At 32.2% G+C, this 22,802-nt stretch overlaps 4 protein-coding genes across 14 annotated transcripts; 3 read left to right on the top strand and 1 right to left on the bottom strand.

The window, feature by feature from the left end:
• Window positions 1-4,011: 4,011 nt before the first annotated feature.
• Window positions 4,012-6,162, top strand: LOC105648989 (universal stress protein A-like protein). Of its 2 annotated transcripts, none has more exons than XM_089717505.1 (4): window positions 4,012-4,307; window positions 4,403-4,506; window positions 4,601-4,719; window positions 5,726-6,162. In XM_089717505.1, the coding sequence occupies exons 1-4, from the start codon at window positions 4,067-4,069 to the stop codon at window positions 5,820-5,822; spliced, it is 561 nt and encodes a 186-aa protein (XP_089573631.1). In that variant the 5' UTR covers window positions 4,012-4,066; the 3' UTR covers window positions 5,823-6,162. The 2 variants fall into 2 exon arrangements, with proteins under 2 accessions (XP_089573631.1, XP_020540882.2); XM_020685223.3 differs by having other exon boundaries at window positions 4,400-4,506.
• A 1,060-nt stretch (window positions 6,163-7,222) lies between these two features.
• LOC149498108 (uncharacterized) lies at window positions 7,223-8,878 on the top strand. Of its 2 annotated transcripts, none has more exons than XM_089717887.1 (4): window positions 7,223-7,487; window positions 7,680-7,786; window positions 7,889-8,007; window positions 8,620-8,878. In XM_089717887.1, the coding sequence occupies exons 1-4, from the start codon at window positions 7,259-7,261 to the stop codon at window positions 8,708-8,710; spliced, it is 546 nt and encodes a 181-aa protein (XP_089574013.1). In that variant the 5' UTR covers window positions 7,223-7,258; the 3' UTR covers window positions 8,711-8,878. The 2 variants fall into 2 exon arrangements, with proteins under 2 accessions (XP_089574013.1, XP_089574014.1); XM_089717888.1 differs by having other exon boundaries at window positions 7,226-7,487; window positions 7,683-7,786.
• A 100-nt stretch (window positions 8,879-8,978) lies between these two features.
• LOC105648972 (uncharacterized) lies at window positions 8,979-13,318 on the top strand. Of its 7 annotated transcripts, none has more exons than XR_016319568.1 (7): window positions 8,979-10,463; window positions 11,263-11,331; window positions 11,822-11,923; window positions 12,009-12,164; window positions 12,406-12,531; window positions 12,950-13,085; window positions 13,196-13,318. XR_016319568.1 is itself a non-coding variant. In XM_037639369.2 (6 exons), the coding sequence occupies exons 1-6, from the start codon at window positions 10,374-10,376 to the stop codon at window positions 13,235-13,237; spliced, it is 588 nt and encodes a 195-aa protein (XP_037495297.1). In that variant the 5' UTR covers window positions 8,979-10,373; the 3' UTR covers window positions 13,238-13,318. The 7 variants fall into 7 exon arrangements, 1 of the variants encoding a protein (XP_037495297.1); XR_016319567.1 differs by having other exon boundaries at window positions 12,403-12,531; window positions 12,950-13,065; XR_016319566.1 differs by having other exon boundaries at window positions 12,403-12,531.
• A 456-nt stretch (window positions 13,319-13,774) lies between these two features.
• Window positions 13,775-19,634, bottom strand: RBL15 (RHOMBOID-like protein 15). 3 transcript variants are annotated; one of them, XM_012235480.4, is made up of 13 exons: window positions 19,477-19,634; window positions 18,568-18,733; window positions 17,853-18,156; window positions 17,484-17,516; window positions 17,240-17,331; window positions 17,078-17,151; window positions 16,406-16,500; window positions 16,251-16,320; window positions 15,620-15,777; window positions 14,974-15,031; window positions 14,817-14,873; window positions 14,264-14,338; window positions 13,775-14,172 (listed from the first exon to the last, which is right to left on the bottom strand). In XM_012235480.4, the coding sequence occupies exons 1-13, from the start codon at window positions 19,498-19,500 to the stop codon at window positions 14,167-14,169; spliced, it is 1,212 nt and encodes a 403-aa protein (XP_012090870.1). In that variant the 5' UTR covers window positions 19,501-19,634; the 3' UTR covers window positions 13,775-14,166. The 3 variants fall into 3 exon arrangements, with proteins under 3 accessions (XP_012090870.1, XP_012090871.1, XP_020540885.1); XM_012235481.4 differs by having other exon boundaries at window positions 13,775-14,140; XM_020685226.3 differs by lacking the exon at window positions 13,775-14,172 and having other exon boundaries at window positions 14,292-14,415.
• Window positions 19,635-22,802: the final 3,168 nt, after the last annotated feature.

Below are 22,802 nucleotides of genomic sequence, written 5' to 3'. Positions count from 1 at the left end.
TCCAAAATCGTTATTTTCTTATTTAACAACTTATTACAAATCGACAGTGAAAGGTTTGCAATGGCCAGCGTCGTCAACGACAATCTCGCTTTCGTTAACTGCTATATTAAACAGGTTCAGTACTAGATACTCTATCCATTATTTATATATATAAAACAAATGTATTTTAAATAAGTTCGAAATTTGGATAGTTAAATATTCGCGGGTACCATATCCATTTAAGAGATATTTTCAATGGGTCTTTAAATGGAAACAAGTAGTAAATATTTAAACGAGTTCGATTATAGATACTTAAAATAGGTATTTAAATGAGTTTAGAATAGATACAGATAGTAAAATTTTAAACGAAAACCTATACAGATAGTTTAAAATTCGCGGGTACTCACTTTGCTTTTATTCTATTAAAGGGTATATTGGATCTAGAGTAGGTTAGATTTTAAAAGATTTTTGAAATCTTTGGGTTGGATGATGGATTTGTGAATAACTCTTTTATTCATACATAACACTTTAAAATCCAACGAAATCAATAATTTTATAAAATCTTTCTAAATCAGTAAATTTTTTTAATACTATTAAATTTATATGGACTTTTAAAAAGCCATAATTGAATATTATCATATTTTTATAGATTTTATATGAGTCTGAATTTAACATCACAAAATTTTAATAGATTCTAAAATAATCTAAATTGAATACCATTGAAATTTTAAAATCTTTTAAAATCTAATAGATTCTCGGTCCAACACAACCTCTTTAAAACATCAAATGGTCAACAAAATAAATTAGAAAGTTCTAACTTCAAACTTTTCAAATTGATAAGTGCACGATATCGTGGCTTGACTTCCATTTTCACGTAAACACGTAATTTTTTTTTCCCAAAAATTTCCATTTTTATTATAAAAATCGTCAAATAAATTAAATTAAATTAGTCCAATACAACAATTATCTCATAAAGTTGTTATTGAATCAAGTTAATGCAAAAGGAAATGAAACTCAAACTTGGTTCACAAAGTAATTAATCCAGATTTGCCTAAGGAATGTTCATAAAGGGGCAAATAGGTCTTCCTCAAGTGTTTAAAGGGATTCTAGATCCAAGATTCAAACTCAGATATTTCTTATTAGGAGAGAAAAGATCATTATCATCCCATTTCACCAGTCAGAATATGATCAACTTCTTTTTTCAAAAAGGAAAAAAAAAAAAAAAAGCAAATAGAATTGTCAGCTCTTAGCATCCTAAAATCATTTGAGCTTCCTGTATACTTCCCATTTCATGAGCCAAAATTAACCAAAAGAAATTAAAAAATGACATTCTTAATAATTAGAATTCATATTCTTTAACTAAGAGGTCGGGTACATGATCTTTATTGATGGAAAAAATTCAAAATGAAAGTGTTTCCCCTTAAGACTTAATGTAATATTTGAGTAAAATAAGACTCGGTCAGTGAACTGGGTGGACCCTTATTTAGAGGTAAAAAATAATTCCTTTTTTTTTTTTTTTTTTTTTTATGATTGAGCCAATGATTTAGTATAATAAATATTTTTTAATTTAATTTGTTGGATGTGTTTATGGCCTTACTTTATTTTAAAAAATAAACAATCAATGATGTATTGCGTTAAAAATGACTAATAATAATCTTTCGTTTTGGCTTAACATAAGGTGTTCAAGTATTTAAAATTTAAACGCCTTATTTGCAAATTCAGGTTTTTTTTTTTTTATTCATGAAATTCAGGGTCTTTTATTAGAAGATTTCGAAAAGTTTTTAAGAGAGGTAAGAAAATAAATGGGAAAATAAAGGAAAGAAAATATTATTGAAAGAAAGTTTGTTCTTCTTTTAATGTTTGGATAAGTTTTTTTAAGGAGGGAAAGAAAATTGTTTGATAAAGAATTAAATTACATTTTGCTTTATTATTTTATTGAGAACGTATGTTTAAAGTGATAAATTAGACTTTTTTTAGGTTTTCTTATTTTCCGTAAATATTGATTGTCACATAATATGGTCTTAGATCATTTTCAATTTCTGTAAAACATGTTGGATGATTTCCTTCTATAAACAGAAGAAGTGCACGTACTATAAGATTATGAGATATCCCTATATACCTCTGTATCTCAACATAAATTAATTAAAGGAAAATATTCTAAAAAAATTAAAAAAATGGATATAATGTGGTCCTCAAAACTTTCAATTAATCGGAATTTGTGGATCCCAACACCATTAATCTAAATTGGTATCAAATCCAAAATTAAAATTATTTTTTTTCACTGATCAAAATTTGTTCACGTGGAAGTTCAGATATATTTAAGTTCTTTTTTTATTATTTATTTTAGGATTTTGTTTCTTTTATTTGATTTTCATGAACTCAAATCAATATCCAATAACATATGATCATATTATTTAGCTTTTTTTAAAGAAAAATCAATCCTAATTAAAGTCTAACTTTATCATTTTCAAAAAAAATTGAAGTCTAATCTTATAATTAATAATATTTTTTTATTTTATTGTCTATAATTATTTTATTAAATATACTTGGTTTAATGTTCTCCTATAAGTTAAAATTATAACTCAATATTTAAATGTCTCTTTTTATCATTTTAAATTCAAGAGCTAATCAAACAACTATTTTTACCGAACATTTTTACTCTAAACAGTTATATAAACAGCTAATAGTTATTAAAGCAGTTAACAACTATTAAAATATGTAACCGCTTGTAAAATCGCCAACATTACCAAACAGGTCCAAAGTAACTTCTAAAAATGACAGAAAAATTTGAATGGAGGAAGTACACAAAATTATATATTAATTACTCAGAAAACATTGAAAATGCTTCGAATTCGAAATATCTCACTCTCTACGTCTTCAACAAAATTATATATTATATATTAATATATAATTACCGAACATGTCCAAAGTAACTTCTAAAAATGACAGAAAAATTTGAATGGAGGAAGTACACAAAATTATATATTAATTACTCAGAAAACATTGAAAATGCCTCGAACTCGAGATATCTTACTCCCTACGTCTTCAATAAGAGGTATGAAAACTAACCAGATTACACCTGATCGACAAGTTACTAATGGTTAATTATTGATATATAGTGATGTGAAATAAAAGTGTTTAGTGGGAGTAGTTATTTGATTAGATATTAATATAAAATAATTTAAAAAGTTTAATTAATTATCATCAAATGCTAAACGTTAGAGTAACATTTAATCAAGCATTCTCTCGATTTCTAAATGATACTATAAATATTATGCTATTAAATAGTATAATTCAAAGATGTAGTATTTTGACTTTAGCCAAAATGCTATTACTGAACAACGCCATAGTTTCCTTTTTAGGAAAATTCTTACTATTATTCGCCTGTCTTTCTTCTTGATTTATTTTAGGTATATTCCATTTAAATTATTTAATTTTTTTTTTGTCAAAAAGTGTATTCTAGGGTTAGATACTATTCCCTTTTTTTTTTTTTTTAATACTTAATCCATCACAGTTACTATTAAACTACTATTTATAGTCCTTTAAATGAATCAAAAATATACTTAGTAATTGATTATTTTAATTAACATAAATGGCAAGTATTAAAAATACAATTTTAATTTTTATATTTTAATAACGGAAAGAATTATTTTTTATTTTGTAAAATTTTGGTGGTAATTAAGTTTGGAAGTAACTTATAACCTTGAATATAAAAATACAAATAATTGAACACTTGTGCATACGGCTTAATCATCAGATATATCCTTAATTTTTCAGGTTTTTCACAAAACACCCTAAAATCAATTTAATCCCTAAAACACCCTAATTTTGTTTTTTTTCAAAATAATCTCAATTTTTTTATTTTTATATATAATATCTCAAATCTACCACTGTCTTACACATAAGTCATGGCACATTTGGAACGTTGCATCTGCATGAACACCACGTGTCCAATTTTTAATTAAACAAAATCCACCTTAAAAACTCTATCCAATATATATACATATGAACATGAAAAATACATATATACATAAAATATCTGCTATATAATCATTATTATAAAGAAAAATAATAATTAACCAGCGAAATGGAAAGTGGAGCTACAAGTGCAAGGGTAGTAGTAGGGCAGAGACAGAAGATGAAAGTGATGGTAGCACTTGATGAAAGTGATGGAAGCTTTTATGCACTTCAATGGAGTCTTGATAACCTTATCGATGGTGTTAGTGCAACAAATGAACCTAGTCTACAGGAATCTGGTTTGGTCACTTTGGTTCATGTTCAACAACCCTTCCAACCCAGTTTTTACCCTGTTGGTCCCGGTGGAGCAGGTTTTTTCTTTTTTTAATTTATTTTTAGAAATAAGGAGAGGTTTTAGTTATTTAATTATTTTTGAGACTTACAGGTTTCTTAATTAATCCAGCAGCTTTCTACCCACCAACGACGCTAATGGAGTCTGTAAGGAAAGCACAAGCTGAAAATTCTGCAGCAATACTCTCTCGAGCATTAAAGATGTGCAATGAAAAGATGGTAATTGTTATTTTTTATTATTTAGCTTTTTTTTTTTTTGAAAATAGTATAATAAATATTGTAAGTTGGATTAATTAAAATTTAAATTATACAGATCAAAGCAGAAACTCTGATTCTTGAAGGGGATGCAAAGGACAAGATTAGTCAGGCTACAGAGCAAATGGATGTTGATCTGCTTGTTGTTGGCAGCCGTGGCCTTGGCAAAATTAAGAGGTCATTAATTATTTCTTAGTTCTTATTGTTTAAATTAGCATATCTCCTTTTTTTTTTTTTTTTTTTGAAAGAAGAATTATCAAATCTACTTTTTTTTTTTTTTTTTTTTTTTTTTTTTTTTTTTTGTATTTGGTATATTTATAGTAGAGTTTTTATACCTAAAACAACTGGATTCCATACCAACCATTCATATGGAGTAATCATGGAGTGGTCGGAATACTTTCTCTTTTAACAAGAAATTTGGAGTTTGAGTTTTCTCTTTAACAAAAGGTTTGGAGAGTTTTGGAGTTTGAGTTTTGGGCATGAAAATTATTATGCAAAGAGAGTCACCTCGAGTTAGGGTGGCCAAAATCAGGTTTTCGGACCAGAATCATAGGTTTGGAACCGGTCCGAACCGGAACCAGAACCCATCCAAACCGATTTGATTTCGGTTCCACCAGTTTGGAACTATGAGCTGGCGGTTCCAGCTCCAGTTAGAACCGAAGATTCTAGTTCTGTCAGAAACTGGCTGGAACTGTCGGAAAACCAGCCGAAGAACGGGCCAAAATCCTCGATTTTAGAACCGTTGAGGAACCGAAACCGTTAATTTTCGGTTTGGTTCTCAAATCGAAACCTGCAGTTCCGGAACCGTCGCCACCCTACCTCGAGTCACCTCTACATGGACTCTACCTCGAGTCACCTCTACATGGACTCTACCTCGAGGAATTCAAGCCCGACTCTGTGGTATTCAAGTTCGACGACGCAGTGCGAGATGAGTGATTTCGATGCAGTCCGAGATGAGTGATTTTCGGATACCGGATCTGCAGGACATTTTTGTATATTTACCATTTTTAACGCTTTTTATTAGTAAATAAAAGGATTATAATTGTACATAATATATTTAAAATATAATAGTAATATTGTTGCAAATGGAATAATTGAATGGGCACACGAGTATTTTACCAGTTTTTTATTCTTAGCCTTCTCAATTAATGGAAATTAATTTTACCTGTTTCACTAATTGCAGGGCATTTTTGGGCAGTGTAAGTGACTATTGTGCCCATCATGCAAAATGTCCCATCCTTATCGTGAAGCCACCAAAGGAGACCGCCAGCAACCAGTGAATATTTTGGTCACAATTACTATTACAAAATGTAAACTATAGTTTAGCTTTGTTTACTTGTTTTAACATTTAAGTAGTTATCCTGGTAATCAACCCTGTTTTCTTGGGCTAAGGTAAGGTAATTACGGGTCTGGTTTGAATTAAAATCAGGTTGAGAATTTTGATTTGAACTGGACCGGAATGACCATGACCGGTTGTGTCCGATTTCATGTTTCTACCACTCCAAATCTGTATCGAATTGGCTCGAAACAATAGTACCAAATCAGTTTCTGAAGAAGGGCCTTTCAGATTAGACATTAGAATTGAAAACCAACAGTTGGGTCGGATGTGCGTATTTATCATGTTTGCAGTATAATGTTTTATAACTTAGGGGAAATCATAACAGTATTTTTTTTTTTTTTTGGTTGGGGGGGGGGGGGGTGGGGGGCCTAAATATGTAATTTTATTTCTATGAGCTGTATGGGAAAATATAAAATTAAAAAAATGTGTATTTTTTTCTGTTATTGAATGTAATTCATTCTGTCAAAGGTCTGCTTTTCCAATTTCCTGGAATTAGAGGAAACGGAAGAATTTCAAATCCCTTTCTAGAATGCGTAGAAGGAGTGTTTGAAGACGACGCTTGAAAAATATTTTAGGTACGATCAAAGACTAATGGCAGTATAGACCAAACTGTTCAAGTCATTTTATAATTTTTAATGACTATAAATAGAATAATTTAATATTGCAACTTAAGGACTAAAATGTTTATCTTGGGACGAATTTCTAAAGTCAACTATTTAATATATTTTTTAAAATATATTACTTCGTCTATGATTTGAGACAATTCAAAAAAATACATCTTAGTGATTATGAAAAAGATTAAAAAACTTTATATGCTAAGTCAAAACTTAATTTTTTAATTTATTAAAAAATTTGTTTATATAAGTGCAGCAGGAATAGAATAAACGGCATTTTGGTCTTTCTATTGAAAATCAATAGCAAAACTATAAATTTTAAACCGAAGGACTTATTAGCTAAATGAGACCAGAGCAAGAGGATGTATGATTGTATTTTTTTTTTTTAAAGGATTAAATAGTTAATTTTAGAAAGATAAAAAATATAATTTAATTATAGATATGATTAACTTCAACAGGTGATGTAAATCAGAGATCTTTAACTCCCCGTACAAATGCAAAGACTGACAAGATATAAGTAGCAAATGAAAATTCCCGTTAAAGCTAGGCATTTTAACAAACATAATCCTCGCAGCTGAGCTCAGCCATTTGTTTTTCCATGCATGAAACGTTTGTAACTTTGCACCTGCATGAACACCATGTGTCCAAATTTCAATCAAACAAAGACTCCACATGACGCCTCAACTGTATCCTATTGACCATATATGTACATATTAAAACTAACTCCGAGACATAAATTGAGAGAGAAAATAAGTCTTTGGGAATGGAGACAGAAGAAGGTGCAGTGTTAATGGAGCAGAAGCAGGAGCAGAGGCAGAAGAAGAAGGTGATGGTGGCACTTGATGAGAGTGATACGAGCTTCTATGCTCTAAAATGGACCCTTGATAACCTTATAATCAAAGGTGTTAGTCAAGATTCAGATATGGTTACACTAGTTCATGTCCAACATTCTTTCCAGACTAGTATCGTCCCTCTTGGTCCTGCTGGAGCAGGTTTAATTTTTAAAACCCTTTTCTGTACATAGTTATTTACTTTTTTATATTCTTTAACCCTCCCTTTAAGGGTACGACAAGAAACTAATCCTTTTCAGAGCGATTATTCTTAACATAGTTATTTACTTGTATACAATATGCACATGAAAAAACATGCAAATAAATTCATTAATTACCTTTTTTTTTTTAAAGCAGCTCTTTACACACCGTCTTCAATAGCGGATTCTGTGAAGAAAGCTCAGCAAGAAAATTCTGCAGCAATAGTCTCCCGAGCATTAAAGATGTGCGATGAAAAAATGGTAACTACTAATTAATTAGTATCTTCCAATTAAGTAATGAGGCATTAATTACTATATCCTCAAGTAATTAAATATTAATGCATTAACTATATAATTATGCAGGTGAAAGCAGAAAGTCTAATTCTTGAAGGGGATGCGAAGGACATGATTTGTAAAGCTACAGAGCAAATGCAGGTTGATCTCGTTGTGGTTGGCAGCCGCGGTCTTGGGAAAATTAAGAGGTCTCGTTTCTTATTGTTTCAATCTCTTTTCCACGAAGTAACGTTTTTACAGATATAATTATAATTACCCGAGAAGTGATTTTATAAAATTGATCTAATTTTTATAAACAAATGCATATGCAATAATAAGTGACGAGAGCAAACTGAGAAAATACTCAAAGGATGTGTTTGTTATTAATTTGAAATCTGATAATCTTTCCCTGTTCTTATACACTTATTTATAGTATCATTTAGACTGTAACTGACCAAACGAATTTTATGATAAAAATCTTAATCATGAAAGCCGAACAAGAATATTGGTCATTAATAACTTTCAATGAATTTGTTTGACTGAACAAGAATATTGGTCATTGATAACTTTCAATAACTCTGTTTGACTGAACGTTATATTGAGCTTTGTATTTAAGTTACATTAAGCGCTATATTTAGATGGGATTTAGATATTGCTCAGGCTTTGACCGGCTTTAACTAGCTATTCGTTCTTTTGTGCCGTTCGGTCTTTTGTGCCGTTCAGTCTTTGGCTTACTCGGTTCGCCCGGTTCAAAATCCTTTTATTATCAATAAGAAAATAGATTTGATTGTTTCAATCTAATTTATTTTTACTAATTGCAGGGCATTGTTGGGCAGTGTAAGTTACTATTGTGCCCATCATGCAAAATGCCCCATCCTTATTGTGAAGCCACCAAAGGAAATCGACAAGTAGTGAATATTTTTGGACATTATTAAACTATGTATGTACTGTGTGTGCATTTGAATGTTAATTTTTAGTATTTGTATTGTGTATAAGAGATTGTATTTTTTAGTACTTTGATCGTCTGATCAATCGGAACAAAAAAAATAAATCTAAAAGAACATTTTCTTAAGGTTTTAATTCTTGCTTGATGCGACATCAATGAGAATCAATTTGAACTGAGGTCTTTACTTGTAATTACCCCTATAAAAAGACATTCTTTCCTTTGAAGTGGGCCGGCCAAATTTGGATGTCTGAAAGCCCAACCCAACCCAAGTTTGAGTTGGTGGTGAATCTGAATGGAGAATATTAATGTTCATTTTCGACGTGGAGTTAAGATGTCATGTCAGTTAAGGTTATTTACACTCAGTGTCAGTACAAGTCCCGTGAGCAAAGCCTGTGGCTCCACTGCCCACAAGATCTTACCATCTAATCCGCAGCCTTTAACATGTATCACAGTCTCGCGGGTGTCAGTGATCACATAAACGTTATATAATGCAGTAGGTTTAACAGGTTAGGACTTCTTCTTCTTCTTCTTTTTTTTTTTATATATAGGAACATGAATATGCGTTGTCATTTACACTTGCCATACTAAAATTATGTTTTTGAAAAAAAAATAATAATAATAATTCACATCGATTGAAAAATACAGTGACCAAGGGAAAGTACAGTGCGTAAAAGCCTTATAAAGGGAAAAAAACTTTTTAACACAAGGTGAATATTTTTTACTCGTACCCTCAATTAAAAAAATTATGGCTCAGTATTGCTTTTTTTTTTTTTTTTTTTTTTTTTTTTTTTTTTTGTGAATAAAATGAGAGCTGCTGCTCTTAAGAAGAAATACACAGCCTAGAGTAGGCTACACCCACAGTATCATGTACAAGCCAAGCCAAGTACTTAACCCATTAGGAGCTTCCTGGAGATAGTGTGAACCAAGGGGTAACTGGCTGCCATTGTAGATAAATATTCTGCAGACCAGTATTGCTGTTTTATTTCTTATTTAATGGCAAATGTTATATTTCTTTAAAAAGTAAAATTTATTAATGATATCAAAATCTTGAGAATATAGATTACAGAGCCATTGAATAAAAAATAATATTTCATTGCTCATATAGATTAAATATAAAATTAACTATCATAGTTAATAGGATTTGCAGATCTTTTAACATACGAAAAGAACTCTTATTTATAGTAATTACCATTAGAAGATTTGTTGGAGTACAGGATGAGCAGAAATAAAATTTTCCCATAAAAGCTACTTAAGAGTAAATCATATAACCGCAAAAGAAAAAGAAAAAGAAAAACGGTTTTCAACTGTACCTAGTCATGGTCACATGGTCAGTTAATATTCAGTTAAATCAAACAAATCATGAAGATTCCGCTGATCAGAAAACATGAAAAGAGCAGCAACGGTAAAACACATATGGTTTGGGTATTGGTAATATTTACAGTGTGACGAAGAGAAAGAGGCATCTAAAAAAAAAAAAAAACCAGTTTCTATCTCATTTTCCAGAGAAAGAAAACGCAGTAAAGACTGAGAAAATGAAAGTGGAGTGAAGGAAACAAGGAGAACGAAAAAACCCATAAACATATGATAGCAGCTAGCAAGAAGTGAATAAGAGAGAGAGAGAGAGTAGAGATGAGAAAAACTACAATATGGCTGGAGGCACAAGCTCTTATCAATAGTAAGAGCAGAAAGAGAAAGAGATATGAGAAAAACAATAATAAGGTAACTAGGTTCTTTTCTTCTTTTTTACATTCTAATTTCTCTTTTTAATTCAGTTTCTAATTCAAGATTCAATGACAATTGAAGCTGTGTGTAGGTTTTTGCTACTAATTTCCTTTTTTTTTTTTTTATTAATATCGATTGAATTTCTTTTTCCTTTATTTTCTAGATATATACCTATAGAGTGAGAAAATGATAATGATAGAAGAAAGTTATTAGAATTTGTTATTTTTTCATAAAATGATTTGTGAAAATTTATAATCAATTACAGCTATAAGAACCTAAAGATTCAAATTACTGAATCTTGAATTTTGATATCCAATCTTTTGCTTAATTTGACCTGTAGTGATTTCTTAATTTATCATTCAATTCTTTTTCATATGTTTTTATATCAATTTTTTGCTTCATGAGCTTTGTTATATGAATATTTAGTGATTTTGCATTGAGCAGGCAATAAGCAAGGATCAAAACAATTAGAGCATTAGAATAAAATCATCTTTAGCTGGATTCTTATTTTGTTAGTAGTACATCACTTTATTAACACATAATCTGGCTCTAGGGATATCATTGAAAAACTTATGTTTCTTGAGCCAACACCAAAACTTATATTGAGAATATCCTTAATAATCGCATTTGAGAACTTAATTAGCCATGTTTTGCATATATTTCTTGGCTTTATATTGATGCTTCAACATCAAGTGAAAAGGACGGAGATCAAATATCGTTAGAAAAAGCAAAAGCGTTGGCAGTAAGTGAGAAATTCAACTTTGCTGATGTAATTGATCTTTCTTCCTCTTTGAAGAGCAATGAAGTTATTGAAGTGCCTGCAGAGAAGTTTTCAATGACAGAAATGAAGTCAAAGGGACAAAAGGCAATGTAACTTGATTGACCTTTTTCTTTTACCTATTTGATTACCCACATCAGAATTAAACCTTTGAGCCTTTGAAGCTTACATTAATATTATATCCTGGTTTCAATCAAAGCACTATGTCATTGAACTATAGGTTTTTTTCCCTTTTACTATGTTAGGCATATGTGATAGTTTAATTAAATAGTGTGCCCTCTCCCACATCAGTCTAGATAATTGTTTTTAGAGTGCTTCTCAATAGCGTCGAACCTAGTTGATAAGGAAACAAAGCCCCCATCTTTACCAACTCAACTAACTAAACCAACCCTGTTGAGTAGTGGTTGCATTTGAAGTCTGTCAATGCATACTAGATATGAAGGCCGTAAAGGAATGTAATCAAATGCATTTTCATTCTAAAAATATATCTAATTACATTGTATTTTATTACTGTTTAACAAATATATTCCTAAAAGTAGTTATCTCTGTTGGCTGATTGTAAGTTTTTCCAGTTCAGGTTGATACTGCAAAAGAAGCTCCAAAGCATATAAATACAGTTGAAAACATTGAAACAGAATCATTTGAGATGAAAGACAATATTGTGCTACGTCAGCTACTTGTGAGTATGATTTCTATTTGGTTTATATTACTTTCATCTTGGTAATAGTCTTATGGTTATAAATAAGCAAGTCTAGTCTTAGCAGAAACCGAGATACTTTGATCCTCCAAGTGATTGCCGGGTGGCATGCTCCTCTTGTGGGGAAGAAGGTTATGTAGCAGTAAGATGTAAGCTGCGAAACCAGAAGAAGCCGAGTTTTGTTTGTGGGAGTTCTGAGCACATTTGGAGGCGTTGCAAACAGGTCTAGTATGCAACCTTCCATTTTGAATAAACTCAAAAGGACTTTTTTGGTATTAATTCTGTTTTTAGTTTTTAGTTTCTCTGTCTCTATGCTAAAATTTTGCATATTGGAAAAGGGGTTAATGAAACAAGAAGAAGGATTATACTTTGTGCGTTCTCTTGAGTGGAAAGGAAATATTAATGATATGGAAATTTACACTTCAATTATTACTCATTGCAAGTAATCTTTGATATCTTAGCAGAGGAGAATCCTCCAGCTCGAGAAAGACCAAGAAAACCAATCAAACCCTGATACCTGTTTACGATGCTGGGGTTCTGGGCATGACATGTTTTCATGTAGGAGTGATTCTTCACTTGATGATCTCAAGGTATATACAATTTTTAAATCAATTCTTAATGTGTTTTCCATTATATCTCCATTTTGGAAGTATGGTTAAGTTACTCTTGACAAGCTGCTATTAAAGCGTCAAATTAATCATTTTTTCCCCCGAACCATCAAGTTGTCAAAAGCAGTCAAAAGAATGTCAGGCAAAACTTAATTTTGAAACGTCAGGCTAAACTCAATGTGAAATGGAGTTTCATAAACATGTTGAATGCCGGCTGTTTTTCTGATGTGAACAGGAAATACAATGTTATGTATGCAGGAAATTTGGTCATCTGTGCTGTCCTGATTTTCCAAATTTGAGTCCAACAGAACTTTCTTGTTATAACTGTGGAGAATCCGGCCATTTGGGTTCTGTAAGTTGCAAATTATACTCGTTTGAAACTTATGAAAATGTGATGCAGACGAATCTAACAGATGTTATTCTGAAAGGAATGCAAAAACTTGTTTGAACCAAACAATGGTTCAAAAGGATCTATTACCTGCTTCAAATGTGGAGAACAAGGCCATTTTGCAAAAGGTTGCATTAATAATATAAAGGTTCATTGGCTCGCCTATAATTGCTTGAGTTTGGCTGGAGAAGAACTTTGGTTCTGCTGGTTTAGCAAATTATCATGTATTGAAAGTATTCCTTGTTTGTTCTATTGCAGGATGATGGGAAAGGAACAGATGACTTCAGAATATCACAATAGAAGGGAAATTTTAATGGGATCTTATTCTGCACCTCACGATCTTACATGGAAATGATATGACTAAGGGCTTATTTAGTTTTAGCAGTAGTGGTCAGATTGTAATCATTAATGAGGCTTATTTGCACCCAAAAAAAAAAAAAAAAAAAAAAAAAAGATATTTTTCATCTTTATTACACAAATATATGCATATACATAAACAAAATTCGTCAGGTATATCATCTAAAAAAGTTCACTAAAGGGATAAATATTATAAATACGTATAATATAAATAACAAAGTGGGGTTAAAAAGATACGAAAGCAACATTGAAAAGAGAAAAAAGCCTAATTACAAAAATTTCAAACTTTTGCATGAATTTTTAATTTTACCCAAACTGTGTTAAAAACTATTAATTGTATCCTAAATCTGATAAATTCAAAAATGAATCAACTGTACCCTAAATTTTATAAATGAGTTCCAATTTTACACCAATTCAAAGTTCATTGAAAATAATATTTCAGCAAGTCAATCACACACCACATGCATTTTGCGGATGGGATTCAAAGTGTCAAGCTCGAGGAATTGTATACATGTAATGTACAACTTGTCAAAACATTTATACAGCCATAAAGATACTAGAATTGTACAAGTCGCCCAAATGATAAACAATTCTATTATCAAATTGATACAAAAGGAATTAAAAATTGTCGGTATAACAGCAGTCTTTCGGATTCTGATTGAATTTCAATATTCATGCAACTATATCCTACAAGAATATAAGTCTTCTAGCGCTTTCTTGTAACAGAAGTTAGCCATCGTTTTTTGCTCAGAATATTTTCTTCTTTCGACCTACTTGTGCCAAAAATGATATCAATGCACATTGTATCCACAAAATAGACTGCAAATAGGTTGGCAGAGTTTATCCCTGCAATGAGATAATTGTTTCACAGTTTATCCCTGCAAATCAATTGGCACGTTCTCTGCACTCAGAATCAAAACAACCAAAAGAATTAATATCACTTTAAAGTTACAACTCTTGTATACACACCTGTTGGCTCATGAGAATCTCAACAGCAACATTAAGATCCCCATCAGCAGCTGCTAGTGCGACTTCTACTTGTGTCTGAAATTAGCCAAGGCATTTGCATTAGCAACTCGAACATATCAATATTTCCTTTTGGGTAAACCTACCATCCCCATCTGCCAAGTGTATAATAATTTTGAATCAGAAGTTCCAAATGTCGTTTTGATTACATTTTAAACATATGCAACCTTGTATCCTCACAGTTCTTCCCTTTAAATAGCGGGAATTACTTGCATACGCTATGTATATATAACTGGCTACTGAGAGCATATCACATTTAAGGAAATATAGATATAAAAGTGACTTTATTTATGAATATAAGATCATGAAGGTAATTTTTAGTCGACAATTATTTAATGCAAAAGTGACTTTATATTATGCAAATATGATCATAAAATTAATTTTATTAGACAATTTTTTAAAATAACACTTTCACATTGGCCTAGTGCATATACTCACATAGGTAAGTATCCAAAACGGATAATATGGGAAGAAAACAGTAAAGAGTCTTATTTACCTTCTCAAAACCCATAGATACAAGTTTTTGTATTTGTTCATCAGAAGCAACTGAATCCTGAACCCAGTACGACCATAGAAACACAAAGATGTTAAGATCCAGATTAACAAGAAGAAAACAGACAGTTAAATGCTACTCCTAAAATAATGAGAAAAACCTGATGGCGTGTAGGGCCTTCTGCAGCCACTGCAACTGCATTTTCAGCAGCTGACCGCCTGCATTCAAAGAATAGAAGAGAAATGACCTCACAATAGAAGAAAAATGCAAAGAATGATAGCAGAAAAGCGTAGAACATACAATGAAGCAAGCAAGGACATCAATGATATTGACATTGAGAACAATATAATTGAACATCCCTCCCTAGATCATTTTGGTGAAATTTAATATGTTTGTTCCAGAAGAGAACAACGATGCATATATGCGCGTATGTGTAAAAATTATTGTAATATTGTATATTTTTAGTTTTAACATCTGGTACATTCTACATTCTTCAATGCTTGAATCATCAGTAGCAAAATGATTAAAGACCATAGCTTACTTTAAAGTCACTTGGCTCTGGAATACTACACAAAAAGGTAAACGAATTACAGAGCAAGTAATTTGAGGACAGCTGAAAAGCACACTAGCTGAAAATTTTTCCAATGATCTAATAACATCAAGAACTCTTGCAATTTTCTTGGGAATACTTAAATCTACACTCCACGAGTTGGAAGAAAAGTTAAGAATCACGAATCACCAAGGATACACCAGTTTTTGGTCTCAGCAATGATCTATAAGATGCATGGAAGAAGTCTTCCTAATACCTTCCATCTGACGGTCTATCTACTGTGCCCATTGCAGCCAAATCTGAGTTGCTATTATCCAAGAGTCTAGCCTGCAGGTTCGAATCTGAATTTACAGCGGTACTATTGGCAGAACCAAGTGTTCTTCCTGTCCCAGGGAACCTGCTGTCTTGCATTGACTGCACAACACCAACAAACAAGAGATTCACTGAATACCAAACACTTCATGCTACCAAATTTAAGGATTATATTGACAAGAGAAGCAAAAGGCAATATATTTCTGTCTATTCTATTGGAAAACAACTTGTTAAGCTAACAATAAAATGCAACGCCTTCTATCTTCCAGTGCCATAAAAGTTACAGATACAATAAGCAAACAAAAAGTTTGCCATGATAATCACACTGGCATCTTCACAGAGACCCTGCTATAAAAGTTAGAATGCACAGCATAAACATTGTGTGATGCAGAGGCCTAGGTTTTGAGAATTATTATTTTATCTGATATTGCTCCAGGTTTGGGTCATTCCTTACCAAGCACTCTTAATTACCTGTTTGGGCAGGTGCAGCAGTGGCCAGTGTAATCGCCTCCAAATAATAGTAACATAGACAAGTTATATACAACATGAAAGGGACCTCCATACTAAACACGTACCTGAATAGATGTTTCCCTTTGAGGCATCCATGAAGATAAGTTCCTCCACATGTTTCCAGATAACAATCCACTGCGTATTAGATATAAGAAGTTAGAAATGCCGCATGAGTGAACATTTTAGTGTCATAAGCAAATTTCTAACTTCTTATATTTACCTGGAGGTTGTATTTTGACCCGCATATGTGGGTATATGCGCTGTTGGATTCCCACCAGTGCACATAATAAATTTAGGACGCCTCACGCAAGAGGACTGAAAATTAAAAACAGAACATATCACACTGACTTGTGGACTATGATAAAAAATGAATGCGAAATGTAAAGTTAAAATAAAGGACATTGCTAATGCAAACCAAGGAACATGGCTTTAATTGTTCAAATACAACAGAAACCTCAAACTAGGAATTTTAGGAAGCTTTCGGTTCAGAACTGAAGTATTGATCAATTAAACGCCTGCATCATGCTTTGAAAAATTCCATTTATAATACAAATGCTTCAATCAGCATGACCTAAAAACTATCACAAGGCACAAGCAAGAGATAAAAGAATGTTCTCTGACATCGTAACTGAGCACATAAGAACAAAAAAAAAAAAAATTTGGGAAGACACATCCACAAATACTCAGCACATACAAATACATTTCATTAAGTTGACGCAAGTTTATAATTCTTTGAATCACTTGATAATGGACATACTGTTAGTTGTAACCTTGACAGTAAAACAAGGAATTCACAAATCAGTAAACTAATAAGAGGTTTATGCTCCTCAGCCAATTAAATAGCCAGAAAAAAAAAGGAAAGGAAAGGAAAACTGCCTAACCAAATACTTACAAGCAAAGAAGAGGACTCAATGGAAGAATAGAAAGATGATCCAGGCATAAGAAAGTTGAATATGCCATAGGTATCTGAAAAAAAAAAATTGAATGAGAAATGTCAACATAGTGGCACAAAATGCAATGAGACATATTTAAAACAGAATCAGGGACTACATACACGCAAATCCGGACAAGATCCCACATAGGTGTCCAAGTAAAGAGACATTCGTCATGAGAAGCTGGAATACTATTAATAAGATAAATGCATACCTGAAGCTCGTATTTCAATTAAAGGTTACACATCTTCAAGCAAATGCAAGAGAATATAATAATAAGGCATAAAATGCGTATTCACGTGCACTTGTGTACATGGGTGTACATGTGTACGTGATGTTTATTGTTGGAAAAGTTAAAGCATTTACCACTTAGCAGGAACATTAAAGAGACCAAACACACTGCAAAAGGAAGGAAATACATTATATCTCAATTGGATGAATAAACTAACAAAACACATAAACTATATTGGACTATAAAAGAAAAAAGGAATTTTATCACAGTTCCAAATACAAAAAGTTCATTATACTTTTTACTCAGACAATACAAGAATATCAGAGAGATCTCATTCATAAGCATCCATGCATGTTGACGAAAAAAAGCAGATGTCAAATATAAATTGGCCTTGATTTATGTGGAGAAAAACATTGAAGATGTAGCAAAGTCAAATAAACAGCGATTACTAATGGCAAACATTTCAGAATGCAATTTCATAGCACGAACTAGTAAAGACAAACCTCCTTGACTGGACTCCACTCAAACTTGTTTCTATTACCATCATTGAAAATAAGATTCCGGAGAAGCCTATGGCACACTCATCCATGAGATACTGAAATTGATGAAAAGGATTACGAGCTACCAGCAATGCAATAATTAGATGAAATATAGCATTGCTTGTAGCCAATAAAACTGTTAAGTATAGCAAGCGGATAGATCCCATGATTCTCTCCAATTCAGAACCCAGTGGTACCAAAGCCAGCATGTTGAAGAACACATGAAGCAGCGAACCATGAAAAAGAATAGAAGTATAAATCCTGTAAACTGCACGCCAAAAGAGTAAAGCCAATGATCACAAATGTAGAATGTGCTATGAAGAAAAGAGAATAACATGATCTGATCCTTTCCCAAGCCAAGAATAGAACTGGATTATATTCAAGAATATAAGACAATGATGTATTCTGACATTGATGGTCTCTAATTGGCCATAACTGTCTAAAGTCCTATAGCAGCCTAAAAAAGTTAAAAGGACAGTTTGGTTATGGTTGGTCTCAATCTCATGACTTAAGTTTCCAATCCAGATTTCAAGCTAAACAAGGCCTTGCTAAGCACATAGCCCAGAAAATAAGGAAAACTACAAGTTCACTTGGGGAATTTGGTTTTCATATAAAATGATTTCTCAAGATTACTTCTCTTCATAATCACCTATTAATGCATTTACTTATTGGAATTTACCTTGAAATTGTGATATAACAGCAGATGGCAAGAAGCATACTTCATAAAAGGAGTCATATCCAATCAAAAGGCAAATAAAGTAAATAGTCCCACAAATGATCACCACTGCTGAAGTTAGGAATGGAATGTTTTCCCACCATTGCGCCACTCTAGTGGGCAATCCTGCCTGTTGACCAATAAAAACAACATGTGTAACTGATGAAAAGAAAAAAAACCAAATGAAAACTGATAACTAGACGTGATATTACATGCTTTCCAACTAATTTTGTACTGGCAGCATATTATAATCTAGTTAATTTGGCCAAACAAATTATTTAATTCTCTGATCTTCTTTATCTTCCTAACATCATTCTAAGCATCAGCTAAAGTTTGTTTTTAACCATCATGGTAAGGATTAAACCAAACCACATTTCACCATCCAACTTCAACAATACAAGGAGAAACTCTTATACATAGGGATTTAACAAATTAACTCAGCAAAGGTCGAGACATTAGATTTCTCTCTCTGTTTTTTCTAACATTATAATTTCAGTGCTCCAAAACTAATATGAAAACGCTGCAAACATGCAGATTAACAGAACATTCTGCAAGAAACGAAAAAAAAAAAATCTTTTTTCCTCTGTTGCTGAAAATACATCAACAAAGAAAGCTAGAAACAGAATATCGTCAACCAAGTACAGAAATAGTAATTAAGAGAGTTCAGTAGAGCCTTGGGTCAATCATTAGCAGTACATCTATATATGCAGCTTATTTTGAGAAATTGAGGTTAAAATTTTCCGTTTCCATTTATTTTTTCCCCGCATTTTACGAGCAACCAAATAAGCAGAGGAATTATGAAACCCTAACAGAAAGCACTGAAATTGAAAGGTGAATAAAGGAAAATGACAAAGTAAAAGATCGAAAGCTTACCTCGGTAACAATGTTAGGTCTCATGTCTTAGTTTTCACTTCAAAATTTCTTCGCGATTTCGTTTTGAGTTTTTACTTATATATAAACTGCACCACCAACCTATTCGGGTCAGGAAGGATCTGAGTTATAACCGCTTGAACAGGCGATGGGGTCCGGACTATGGCCCACTGTCGCTGAGGATTATTCTTAGTTCGGAATAATGCTGAATTCCCCCATAACTCGATCGCAGTATACTACAATTTACCAAAAATTTAATTTTTTGATTGATTTAAAATCAAAAAAATTTAATGAAAAATTTTTATGTGAAAAAAAAATATAGATTTCAATTCTATGGAATTGGATATATTTATTTTATTAATATATATAAATATATAGATTCAAGTTAAATATACATTTATCACTAATTAAATGTAATAATTTTATTAATATTACTTTATTTTATATATTTATTTTAATAAAAATATAAAAAAATTATATAGCATAATATAAATATAATTGGTATTATTATTTATTTTTGTGAAATTACTATTTCGAGGATATTTTAAAAAATAAAAGCAAATGAATTTTCAGTTATGAATTTATTTCATACATAATTATGTAGAATCAATTGAATTACATATTTTTAATTAATCATGCCAAATAATGAAAAATCATTCACAGATGAATTTTACTAGAATTCATTTATTTAGAAATGAATTCCATATTTTTTGAATTTATTTATATCAAACGAAGTGTAAGCTTTTTAAATTTGTAGAATTCATTTTGGAAATTTTTTCCGTAGAATTTGAGCTAAATCATTAAAAAAAACCTCAAACTTTACGGGTAATTTTAATTGTACCGTAAATCTAACTTTTTCTCCTAATACCATAAACTTAAATTTTAATTACAATAATATTCTTTTTTCGAATTGTACTCAATTTAATAAATAAAATTATTTTCCTGGATAAAGATTAATATTTATATACATAAATATTAAAATAAAAAGTAATCTATTCATCTTAAAAATAAAATACTTTTTATTTATTCATATGATATATCTCTAGATAAAATGACATTATAATGAATAAAATATATTTTTATAAGAGATTTGTTGGGAAAATCGCTATTTTTTCCGCCCTTCGGATCGGCTTCAAGCAGGAACAAATGAGAAAATAAAATAATAACTGAGAAATTAAAGAGAACACGATAGTTTAACGTGGAAAACTCCCCAAGTGGAGAAAAACCACGGCCGTTGTCAAACGACAATCAAGAAAAATATTCACAATGCGGCAAATTGTTACAACCACAATTACAAAATATTTTTCTACCCGACACCCTCAAAACACCCCAAATATTTTATACTCCAAGGGACTCCAAGAGACTTACTCTAAATCCCTAATATAAAACACATTCAAGTATTTTTGGTGTGTTTTGGTGTGTATGGAAACCTAAACATTGCTTCCATTTTATAGCCAAATCACTATCTTCACTTTGCTTATCTCCCCGATGTGGGATTAAGCAAAAACTAATTTTTTTTTATATTTTTTTTTCTTTTGTTTTCAACAACGGCGGCTAACAATCTCCACCTTGAAAATAAAATAAAAAAAACACAACATTGTCTGCTACCGACAATCATAATTCTTATCGCCAAGAATTATCATACTCCACTATAAAAGAGTATCGCCACTTGGAACCACTTTACCGACTCCAAGAATTTTCCATTGGCCATGTCGGATACCGCTAATAGTTTATGGTGCAACCCTCCTGTTGACTTTTCCGAGAGTTCATTAGCCATCGACATATTTTTTTTTTACCACACACTTTGCATCAACTGTCAACCAATGCCGTGCGCATTTTCGTGGACCAGCTACCAATAATCTGTCCTCTTTCATGGCATCCTAACGGGTAGCAATCATGCGATGAGGACACACATCTCTCAATTACAGAGAGAACACATCATCTCCTTCACTACAGGAGATCTCATTGGCAGCAACAACGTTAGAGCTTTTAGCCGAATCAGCTCCACCGTTCGGGCAATCCTTCCTCACGTGTCCAGTTTGACCACAAATCCAGCAGACAACCTTCCTCTTTCCAGAGCTTTTATTCTTTTTCTTGGTACCGACAAATAAAGTTGAATCCTCATATGATTTATTTTTCATTTCATTCAATCTTCTCTCCTCAGTAAGGAGCTTACTAACCACATCTGCATACATCACTTCCTTACTACCATATTTCAGAACAGGTTTCATGTGCTCATATGTCGAAGGAAGTGACAGGATGAGTCGGAGAGCTTTATCTTCATCTTCGGTTTGCACTCCAAGAGTTTCTAATTCAGAGACGATGTCATTAAGAACACTCAGATGATCTGATAGCTTTGTACCTTCCACCATTTTCAACGTATGAAATTGCTTCTTCAAATATAACCTGTTGGATATATTTTTGCCCTGGTACAATTCTTCCAGTTTCTCCCACAACTCCTTTGTCGTGGACAATCCAAGCACATTAGCAAGAACATTTTTTGCTAGACACATGCGAATTTGACTTGCCGCTTTGATATCCAGCTCCTCCCATTCTTCATCGCTAATCTTGGATTTTTCTGAGTCTCCACTGCTACTGTCTTTTCCTGAATTCTTTCCGCTGACTGGTTTACCCTTCAAAACCTTATGCAGTCCAGACTGAATCAACACGTCTTTGACTTGCACTTGCCACAGTGCAAAATTCATTCTCCCGTCAAATTTCTCAATCTCACATCTCATAGCCGACATGCTTACTTGTGCTTATAACAGTGAACCCAATAATTAGTGAAGTAAACCGATTCGGCAATAACCAGGAAAGATCACAATGATCTCCTAGACAATATTACCATTCCACGTAAAATCTCAGTTGGACGGAGGGGTCACAAGTGGTCCCACTTAAAATCCGGCCTTCTAGACAGAAGTTACGTGCACGGTATATTATCAGAATAGAATAACTTCAATAATTATCGTCAGGACATTCACCACCGATACTCAAGCACACCAAAGCAAAGCTCCACCCGCTTCAAGACTTCCAAAACTCCACCTGCTTTTAAAATAAAATAATTTCTAACAACAGTATTTCTGATGTGGAAGATCAGACTAAGCCGCAACCACAGAGCATACTTATAATTACAAGAATTATTTTAACACTAAAAGCTCCGCCTAACAACTTGGCTCTGATACCACTTGTTGGGAAAATCGCTATTTTTCCCGCCCTTCGGATCGGCTTCAAGCAGGAACAAATGAGAAAATAAAATAATAACTGAGAAATTAAAGAGAACACGATAGTTTAACGTGGAAAACTCCCCAAGTGGAGAAAAACCACGGCCG

Source organism: Jatropha curcas, chromosome 2 (genome assembly GCF_041381405.1).
Source record: "Jatropha curcas cultivar XTBG-Jc1 chromosome 2, XTBG_Jcur_1.0, whole genome shotgun sequence".
NCBI lineage: Eukaryota > Viridiplantae > Streptophyta > Magnoliopsida > Malpighiales > Euphorbiaceae > Jatropha > Jatropha curcas.
The sequence above is the reverse complement of the archived record's forward strand: the minus strand, read 5'-3'. Positions and strand labels throughout refer to the sequence as shown.